This window comes from Cucurbita maxima, unplaced genomic scaffold (genome assembly GCF_002738345.1).
Source record: "Cucurbita maxima cultivar Rimu unplaced genomic scaffold, Cmax_1.0 Cma_Scf00010, whole genome shotgun sequence".
Classification (NCBI taxonomy): domain Eukaryota; kingdom Viridiplantae; phylum Streptophyta; class Magnoliopsida; order Cucurbitales; family Cucurbitaceae; genus Cucurbita; species Cucurbita maxima.
The window spans coordinates 2,049,392-2,059,332 of NW_019272026.1; the positions used below are offsets into that span (position 1 = coordinate 2,049,392).

Genomic DNA, 9,941 nt, shown 5'->3' on the forward strand with positions numbered 1-9,941 from the left:
ATTCCAGTAACAGAGACCCACATGAACATCTTCGCTTGACGTTGTTGGGTAAGAGACCGTTAGGGAAGCCGTAGAGGGGCAAGAGTTCGTGGATATCTGTTGATTTGAGGGGGCAGGGTGGCCGATTTTGGAATTTGTTGATGGAAAGGAGAGATGGTTTGAGTGGAAATGGCGAGGATCAGAAGGAACAGTGATGGTGGGGCGAGGGTTCTCGAGAAGGAAGCCATTGATGGAGCTTCCAAGTGTGGGCGGTGATCAGAAACTGGGAGCTACATAGTGTCACAATAACGTTTTTAAGTGAATAACGCTTTTAGTGATTGTGCTGCACTCACTCTCACCACTAACTGAGTGAGTGAATCAACTCGAAATCGTGTCGCCTTCGACCTGACAACATATACACAAGTCTTTAACCCCGTTTTAAGAAGAAGATTTTAGAAAACAGGGATATGAAGAGATTTTAGAGACACTTCGGAAGGAAGATGGAGAGGAACGAACAAAGTAAGCTTACACAGTATAAGTTAAAAAGACAACACAACAGTTTAGATAACATATAGCTACGAGTAGGAAGAACTAATGACTAACATCTATAGTACATTCAGAGGCATTTTAGATCTACGAGGTATAGACATGATTTTGTTGAAATGTCGTACACTAAAAAATACAATAAGAAAACTATACATCATAAAAACGTTAAAAGAAGACAATAAAGTGATACAATGCAAGAGGTTTGACATCTAATATGCATGGAGCCGTAGCAACACACGTCATAACAAACATAATCGTGACATTTAGATTGTCACACCAAGCAGAAAATACATAAATTTTCATTTGATGAAATCTGATATAGTAGAAGGATAATATTATTGAAAGAAACATTTTGTTAACATTGTGGAAACAAAGATGAACATGCTTGGAAAGCTATCATTTCCATCTGCAAGAGACAGACAGAGATTAATGTCAGCTCTGGAAAAAAAAAAAAAAACATGATTATCAGACAAGACACAACAATATCTAGAAGAAATCGAAGATTATAATCATTTAGTGACAAAAAAATTCATGCTATGTTGCTATCATCCAACAACTTCCAATAATCATTGTAGCTTAAAGGCAGCCAGACATCGAGTGATGTACTAACAAGTAGGCTGAATCTCGAAGGAGAATGGTCACCAAATGGTGTGCCAATGAGGACATTGGACCTCGAAAGGGGTAAATTGGGGGATTTCACATCAATTGAAGAGGGGAACGAAGTATTCTTTATAAGGGTGTGGATTTGGGAGTTCCACATCGATTGGAGAGGAGAATGACGGCTAACGAGGACGCTAGACTCCAAATGAAGGTGGATTGTGAGATCCCACATCAGTCGGAGAAGGGAATGAAACATTATTCATAAGGGTGTGTAAATCTCTCCCTATCAAACACATTTTAAAAACTTTGAGCGGTCATTTAGGAGTCTTAGCTAGTGATCCGGGCTGTTTCCCTTTCGACGATGAAGCTTATCCCCCATCGTCTCACTGACCGACCTTGACCCCTATTATTTTGAGATCATATCTAGTATTCAGAGTTTGCCTTGATTTGGTACTTCTCTCATAGCCCGCACTGAAGTGCTTTACCCCTAGATGTCTAGTCAACTGGTGCACCTCAACGAGTTTTAAAGCTCAAAAAAGACAATATCTACTACCGATGGAACTTTCAATACACAACATCGTCACATCCCAATAATTTCACATTTTCTTTTCCATCTTCATTTTAACCACATAGATAGATCATACGAACAAGAATCTCAGTCAACAAAATCCAAAATCACAGCAAACAACCCAAATTTCAGAACACAAATTCCAGATCCATGATTCACAAGAACATTCATAAGCAGAAATCAAACTCAACAAGCAATCAATCACTCAAGAACATCAAATCCAATCCAACCCAGATCAAAATTACCTCACATGGCTTCTGTTCTTCCTCCTAGGTAAGCCTTCCTTCTACAACCAGGAATCGTCCGGAACATATCTGCCGGAAAAGTTTCAGACAAGGGTCCGACAAAGAACACGATGGTTCCAGATCCTTGATTAGACTTGAACCCAGAAACAGAGACACACAAGAACAGCTTCTTAACTTGAATCCCAGAAACATCGGCCACAGACCCATAGCTCAATTTCCCCGTGATTTTCTTTTCGTAATAAACCAGCTCACTGAGCATCACATAGCAATCGGTTTCGAGTTCGATTTCGAAGGCGCCGTCGTCTGAGAGTGTGTAGGACTTGACATTGTTGGGTAAGAGACCAGCGGGAAAACCGTAACGGAGCAGAAGATCGTGGATGTCTGTTGGGTTGAGGGGTTTGTCTATTGATGAAAAGGAGAGATGGGTTTGGGTGGAAATGGCGAGAATCAGAAGGAATAGTGAAAATGGGGAGAGGATTCTTGAGAAGCTTCAGCCATTGATGATGGAGGGTTTGAGGTGTGGGAAGTGATGAAGATGATGGGATCGTTGAAGAGTGTTTAAATGATTCGTTCATAAGTGATAATTTCGTCGTTTTCTTAATAATTCATTACACTAATTCATTTCCATTTCCAGACGACAACTATATTAGTAATGAGTTTGAATTGTTACAAATAGTATGAGAGTCAGTCATTAAGCAGTATCTCGATCAATTTTGGAAGACTAAAGACTGAACAAGTTTGGATTGATTTGCGTGTAGACATTTTTTAGTTGGGTCAACCTGATCCACTCCACTAACTCGAAAATATTGTTACGACCCAACTTAGCTTCACTGTAACAGCTCGAGCTATTGTGAGATCTCACATTGGTTGAAGTGAGAAATGAAACATCCTTATAAGGGTGTGAAAACCTCTCCTTAATAGACGCGTTTTAAAACTGAGGCTGACGATGATATATAACGAACAAAAGCGGACAATATCTGTTAGTAGTGAGCTTGAGCGATTATATTTACCCTACTTTAAGATTATTATATGAAGATTAAGAATTTTTACATTTGCGACGGATAGTAATGCATTGTGACTTGTGAATGTTTAATATTTGAATTAGATGAGATTTTAGACCTTAATATAACATGTATGGTGGATAAATATAATTTTTTTTAAATAATTAAAAAAAGAAAATTGGGTTTTTGGATGTCAACTCTATTCAGGTTACTTCGGTCACACCAACCTAATTCAAGGTTCAAAAGATTTTTCCAACTCAACCAAACTCTGTATATTCCTAGATAATGAAAGTTGTTAAACACACCCACACGACGCCCCATTTGATTCTGTCCCACTAACCTCCCACCTTGACCACCTTGCACCCTTAGTTTTTAGGGCACACAATTTAAGATAATTGTCTTCTTTCTCACCATGTCTAAAATGATATATCATTACATCCTTATACAAACTAACATGATTCGGTCTTCGTTTCATAACATTCCCATCATCTTTTAACTTATATATCCAAAAAAAAAATTCTAATTAGACCCATCGTTCCATTCGTACAAGTACTTTTCAATGATTAGTTCATTATCTACTAACAAAACAAGAAGCATCGACGAATATATAAGTGATTGTTCAAGAAAAAAACGTAACGATTTGAGACCCATTACAAATCTAGTGAAATTTAAGGCTTGTCAAGAGGTTATTGTTAAGAGGGTCAGACAAATGGTCCAAAAGGTTTTGGTAAGGGCCAACGCCAGTGACGAGTCCTTGAATAAAGAAACCCAATATGGCCAACATTGCAAGCCTTCCATTTTTCACTTCTTTTAGCTTCAAATCGTTCATTGACTTCTCATCTTTACCAAACCCTAGAGGGTTGAACAAGGGCCCACCTGGGTAAGCTGGGTCCCCTGACCCACCCAAGAACCTCTCTAGACCCAAGAAGTACTGCTTCCCCATGGACCCTGGCTTAGCCCAATCTTGAAATCTTCTATGTTCAGCGAACCCCATTAGAGCCATTTCAAGTACAAATAGTGTGTAGGGGTCTGCCCAATAGTTGTAGGTCCCTGCTGGTGGGATCACCCCAGTTTTGAACCATGGGAGGGCTGTTTCTGGTGGGATTAGCCCTAGTGACCCTAATATCTCTGGGGCTATGGCTCCTACTACTCCCAACATTGCGAACCGCCCGTTGATTACCTCCCCGTATGCCAACCATCTCGGCTCGATGAACCCTCCCGTGCCTTCAGGGTCCGATAGCCCTAGTGGGTCGAACCCGTAATCGCCTGGGAGACTGTCATTCAAATCAAAGCTTTATTTTAGATCTGTTTGATAACATTCTCGTTTCTTACATCGGCTTTTTGATTGAAGATATATATATACCTTCCATCCAAGTAAGAAAGACTTTGTTTTGAAGCAAACCATAATGCTCGGTTGGCTCCTTGCTGCATAATAACATAATATTAAATCTCACGGTCAATACTATTTTACTCGAGAGAAGGTCACAGATGTCTCTCAATTGAGCTACATTCAAATTCGAGAGCTAAAGTCAAAAGATTAAGTCGTTACAGTAAATTTAGGGTTTTACACATAATTGTAACACTCTCGGAGCTCGAAAACTAGAGCAACGTTCAACAAACGATTACGAACATCGATTAAAAAGGGGCGAGAATAACCTTAACGGGAGGAGTGGCTTCAGCTCTAACAACAAAAGAAGCTTGTTTTGTGGAGGATCCAAGACAGGGTTTGGCACCAAATCTTTGTCTGGCGGCGCCCCCCGAGGAGGTTAAGGAAGATGAAACAAGTGCCCGAGTGGCCATGGCTTTGTTTGAGAGGGAAGGGGAGAAGGGGTTGGTGGGGAGTGATGTGAGAGGAAGAATAGGAATGATAAAATGGAAATGGGAAAGAATGAGATGAGACACAGATTTTAGAATCCAAATTCTGGTTGAGATTCGAGGTGTCCTAGGTTTTTGGATTTGGTTGGCATCTATGAGTCCAACTGCAACTGTCCACGTGGACCTCAAGCTATCTTTGTCATCCACTTCTCTACTTGTTTTCACTTGGCACGTGGCACCTATTTTATGTAATACCGATGATCTAACGCTTAGTTTGAGATTGCTATGATCGGTTTTTATTTTAAAAGTTGATGGTTCAAACTCTCATCCTATAATTGTTGACCTCATATATACGCATACTTTCACATGATTACATGTACTATTGAAGTTTCGATTTTAGGATATAATCGGATCCTTATATGACCATCGTCGAAGAAAAACTTTGCCCAATTTGATTAATCTTAGAAAATTGATAGAGTTAAAAATGTCCACGATCCATACGTATATATAACCTTGATTAATAAGTTATATGTTCAAACGTCCTTACTTTTCATATTGTTGACCTAAAGTACGTATCATCGACTAGAAAGTCAAATGTTTGAATCTCCACTCTACATATAACAGAACACAAAAAAAGGAAGAAAAACGAATTCATTGACATTTGAATCTCCATGTCATCGCATGCACGAGGTAACAGTAGGTAAGTGATTTGACACGTAAATAAATTGTTTAAACAATTAGAATTCGAGCATAATTGCTTTTGATCTTGGTAAATCATTCCCAAATGAACCCTAGGCAAAGACACGTATAAGACTTTTATCTATACCAAATGATATGAAATCAACCTAAGGGAAATTTTGATACCAAAGGATAAGAAATCAACCCTAGGAAAAACTCTGATAATAAAAAATCACTACAAAGGAAATAAGAGTCTGATTACCTTATTGAACGAATATCCTAGGACAAGAACACTTGTTCAAGATTCGAATCACTCCACAAGCAAGATTGATCATCTCAAGCTTGAATGATTCTACAAGCAATCTAAACTACATAAAATTACAAAGAAACTTAGTCATTACCTAAAGGAAAGCATAAATGCTCATTTTACTACATTTTCCAAGTTTATTTTACAAAAATAACATACATGTCTTTATATAGTCTCAAAATGAAAACCCTTAACTTCCGCTAGTCATTCCAAGAGTTGTAGCTTTCATACTTTATAACCATAATTAGCCACTATAAATAAGTCTTAAAATACATTCAAGAAATACCATAACTCTAAATTACCATCCACTCAAAATTTGTAGCAATCCAAAAATAAATGAAGTTTGATTCTTCTGCAATGTAACATGAATTGCAACATTGCAACCTCTTGTATGACTGATGCCTTGCTTCATATCAATCGATGTCATATTATCACGATTAAGATGCGAAAAAAGTTGGACATAATTCATCCACTTTAAACAAAGATATATATATGCTCTCTTTAAGGAAACAAAATGTATAAATCCTCTTATGGCTTTGAGAATGTTTCCAAAGCATTAACAAGGAGCTCCTTTATCGATCATAATGACTTGATGAGCTACAAGAACAGCTCCATGGCATGGCTGCATTGAACCCTGGTCTTGCTCTGGTGCTACACTAGATGGCACTTCCACAGCCTTGAAGCCTGCAATTGAAGCCAACTTTTGGACTGAATCCGCAATCTTTACTATGCAGCAAATGGTGTCAAGTAGAAGTGGCGACAAAGAAGCAACATGAACAATCTCCAAAGCATTTTTGTTATTATTCATTTCTTCAAATCTCCATTCTTCCAAATGGGACTTGAGATTCTCAGCTGCAATCTTTGCTTTCTCTATGTGGGCTTTGGCTGTTAGTGGTGGAACCATTTTCCTTAATCCCATTGCTAATTCTCTTAATCCATTACTTAATTCACTACAAATCTTCATACATTCCTCTTGAAATGGACCATGGATTTGTTGGGATGGCATCTGCATCAAAGAAAAGATTATGAGAATAGGGTTTTTATCGTTTATTAATAAGACCCGTTTGATAAATAATTATTTAGTTGTTAATCTTCTAAAATGGTATTAGTTTTCTCGTTCTTTCCTGGGAGATCCCACATCGGTTGGGGAGAAAGAACGAAGTGGAAACCTCTCCCTAGCATACGCGTTTTAAAAACCTTGAGGGAAATCCCGAAAGAGAAAATCCAAAGAGAACAATATTTGCCAAGCGGTGGGTTTGGATCATTACAAATAGTATCAGAGCCAGACACCGGGCAGTATGCCAACGAGGAGGTTGAGTCCCGAAAGGGGGTGAACACAAGGTGGTGTGCCAACAAGGATGCTGGGTCCCTAAAAGAGGTAGATTTGTGAGATCCCACATCGGTTGAGGAGGAGAATGAAGCACCCTTTATAAGGGTGTAGAAACCTCTCCCTAGAAGAAACGTTTTAAAAACCTTGAGGGAAATCCCGAAAGGGAAAGCTCAAAGATGACAATATCTGCTAGTGGTAGACTTGAATCCTTACAAACGGTATTAGAACCAGACATTGGGAGATGTGTCAGCGAGGAGGTTGAACCCCGAAGGGTGTTGGCTTATTGGCCCTTGATCTCACATTAATTAATTTCAATGAATTAATTATTGATGTTTTGATGATAACAAACCTACTTTTAATTATTAACTATTTTCAGTTTTTTGAACTGTCCACAGTATAAGGTCGGGAATAACGATTACAACAACTTTTCAATTACTCAAATCAGAGCTAAAACGAAGAAATTAGAGTCGAGACAACATACCCGACGTGATGATGTGGCAACAAAATCAAAATGATGAACAAATCAAAATATATCAAAGTATGACATTTATAATATTGGAAGAGTAACACATGGTGGAGTTTTTCTTATTATTACATTTCTAAATAAAATTATTTTTACAAATATAAATTTGAATATAACCGTTACTCACATCGAATTTTATTATTACTATATTATATTATTATATTATTATATTTTAAAATTTTGGTAGTTACTCACATCATTTTTATTATTATTATATTATTATATTTATAATAAATTTTGAATTACATTTTACCGTTACTCACATAACTTTTTATTATTATTATATTATATTACTATTATATTAAAATTTTGAAATAAATGAATTTAGAAAATTTTCTTACTTAATTACTTTTAATCTCCACCTTCCATTATTCCTAACACAATCCAATGGTCAATATTCAATCCTACATTTTGCCACTTTTCTCCTCTATATAAACTCATCTTCCCCACATTTTTAAAAGATACAACTTACATACATTCTTCAATCCTCATTTGTTCAAAGTCTCCATTGTTTATTGCTCTCTCCAAGCTTACAAGTTTATTTCTTTTCATCTTATTCTTGAGAGGGATTATTATTATATTGTGAGGAAATAGTTGTCAGTATCCCAAATTGTAAATCTACTCTTTGAGAGAGTTGTGGTGTGTTATTATCAAACTCAAATACTTGTATCGGTTTGATCCTGCGTCGTTGAAAGGATTGAGTTTGCTCTTGAACTCGTAAAAAGAGCGGTGTACCGGTTTGGCTCTGATCCGTGGAAAGAGTCGGAAAAGTTCTTTATTCAAATTCCCAAGAGGCGCTTGGGGAGTGGAGTAGGTCGAGTTTGACCGAACCACTATAAAACTACGGTGTCATTTTCTCTAACTCTTTCCTATTTAATTTCAAGATTATTATTATGTTTATTGCATGTTCTACTTGATTATTGTTTTGACTTGAATTATTTTGTTTTAGTAATTATCATCTTCTACTTATTTGTAAAAAGTTTTATCATTAGAAAAATTAATCAAGTTTAAACACTTTTATCGTTAAAACCCTATTCACCCCCCCTCTAGGGTTGCCATACCGATCCAACAATTGGTATCAGAGCAGGTTGCTCCTATAGATTTTTTATCTAAACTTTATTGTTCGAGCTTATGGCAAACCTACGTGTTAAAAATGGTTTTAGTGAAGGACAATCAACTTCTAGGCCACCTTATTTTGATGGAACAAATTATACATGTTGGAAAGCTAGGATGAAAATTTATTTGCAATCCGTTGATTATCAATTGTGGTTAAATGTTAGTAATGGTCCTTACATTCCAATAAAAATTGTTAATAATATTGAGGTGCCTAAATTAGAAAATGAATTTGATGAGCATGATATGAAAAAATGTTCTTTGAATGCTAGTGCTATCAATTGTCTGTATTGTGCCTTAAGTAATGATGAATTTAATAGAGTATGTATGTGTTCTTCGGCATATGAAATTTGGAAAACTCTTGAAGTAACTCATGAGGGAACCAATCAAGTTAAAGAAACAAAAATTAGCATGTTAGTTCATAATTATGAACTATTTAAAATGGAGGAAAATGAACCTATTGGTGATATGTTTACTAGATTTACTAATATTTTAAATGCTTTGAAAAATCTTGGAAAAGTATATTCTACCTCCGAAAATGTAAGAAAAATTCTTAGGTCTCTGCCTAAAAGTTGGGAGGCAAAAGTGACGGCGATTCAAGAAGCAAAGGATCTCACAAAGCTTCCTTTGGATGAACTCATTGGTTCTCTCATGACACATGAGATTACCATGAACGGGCACATGGAAGAAGAATCCAAAAAGAAGAAAAGTATAGCCCTAAAATCCATCAAAGTTGACTCTGAAGATGAGGACGTCCTTGATGAAGATGATGTCGCCTACTTCACACGTAAGTATAAAAATTTTATTAAAAGGAAGAAACAATTAAAAAAACATTTCACAAATCAAAAAGAGTCAAAAGGTGAAAAGAGCAAAAACGATGAGGTAATATGTTATGAATGTAAAAAGCCGGGTCATATAAGAACGGATTGTCCTCTCCTCAAATCATCTAAGAAATCCAAGAAGAAAGCAATGAAGGCTACTTGGGATGATAGTGATGAAAGTGCAAGTGGAAGTGATAAAGAAGTTGCAAATTTTTGCTTCATGGCTCATAGTGACAAAGAGGATGAACAAGAAGATGAACAAGAAGATGAGGTAACTCTTGAATCTCTTTCTTATCATGAATTATTTAAACTTGTTGATGAGATGACAATTGATTTAGAAAAACTTAGTTCAAAGTATGTTGTGCTTAAAAAGAAATATAAGACTTCAATTATTGAAAATAAGTCTTTGCTAAAT

At 36.6% G+C, this 9,941-nt stretch overlaps 2 protein-coding genes and 2 long non-coding RNA genes across 5 annotated transcripts in view; 1 reads left to right on the plus strand and 3 right to left on the minus strand.

The window, feature by feature from the left end:
* Window positions 1-659: 659 nt before the first annotated feature.
* Window positions 660-2,483, minus strand: LOC111485541. The gene is made up of 2 exons (XR_002718677.1): window positions 1,939-2,483; window positions 660-931 (listed from the first exon to the last, which is right to left on the minus strand). It is a non-coding gene; the product is annotated as an uncharacterized LOC111485541 (long non-coding RNA).
* Window positions 2,484-3,479: 996 nt separating this feature from the next.
* LOC111485500 (photosystem I chlorophyll a/b-binding protein 3-1, chloroplastic-like) lies at window positions 3,480-4,813 on the minus strand. 2 transcript variants are annotated; one of them, XM_023132415.1, is made up of 4 exons: window positions 4,596-4,813; window positions 4,303-4,364; window positions 3,587-4,213; window positions 3,480-3,546 (listed from the first exon to the last, which is right to left on the minus strand). In XM_023132415.1, the coding sequence occupies exons 1-3, from the start codon at window positions 4,737-4,739 to the stop codon at window positions 3,598-3,600; spliced, it is 822 nt and encodes a 273-aa protein (XP_022988183.1). In that variant the 5' UTR covers window positions 4,740-4,813; the 3' UTR covers window positions 3,480-3,546; window positions 3,587-3,597. The 2 variants fall into 2 exon arrangements, with proteins under 2 accessions (XP_022988183.1, XP_022988182.1); XM_023132414.1 differs by having other exon boundaries at window positions 3,480-4,213.
* Window positions 4,709-9,941, plus strand: part of LOC111485547 — a 27,056-nt gene continuing 21,823 nt past the window's right edge. The window contains exon 1 of the long non-coding RNA XR_002718683.1: window positions 4,709-4,780. This is a non-coding gene — a long non-coding RNA (uncharacterized LOC111485547). The remainder of the gene's footprint in view (window positions 4,781-9,941) is intronic.
* LOC111485449 (aluminum-activated malate transporter 2-like) overlaps window positions 6,296-9,941 on the minus strand; it is a 10,106-nt gene continuing 6,460 nt past the window's right edge. Inside the window, exon 6 of the mRNA XM_023132334.1 lies at window positions 6,296-6,745. Within this exon, the coding sequence (XP_022988102.1) occupies window positions 6,296-6,745 (450 nt within the window). The remainder of the gene's footprint in view (window positions 6,746-9,941) is intronic.

What these genes read in the sequence shown, in the direction of transcription:
- LOC111485500 (XM_023132415.1), bottom strand. Translation starts at nt 4,739, where the DNA reads ATGGCCACTCGGGCACTTGTTTCATCTTCCTTAACCTCCTCGGGGGGC. An exon ending in AAGCCACTCCTCCCGTTAAG is followed by an intron (nt 4,365 to 4,595) that starts GTTATTCTCGCC and finishes GTTATTATGCAG; the next exon opens with CAAGGAGCCAACCGAGCATT. An exon ending in CTTTCTTACTTGGATGGAAG is followed by an intron (nt 4,214 to 4,302) that starts GTATATATATAT and finishes TTTGAATGACAG; the next exon opens with TCTCCCAGGCGATTACGGGT.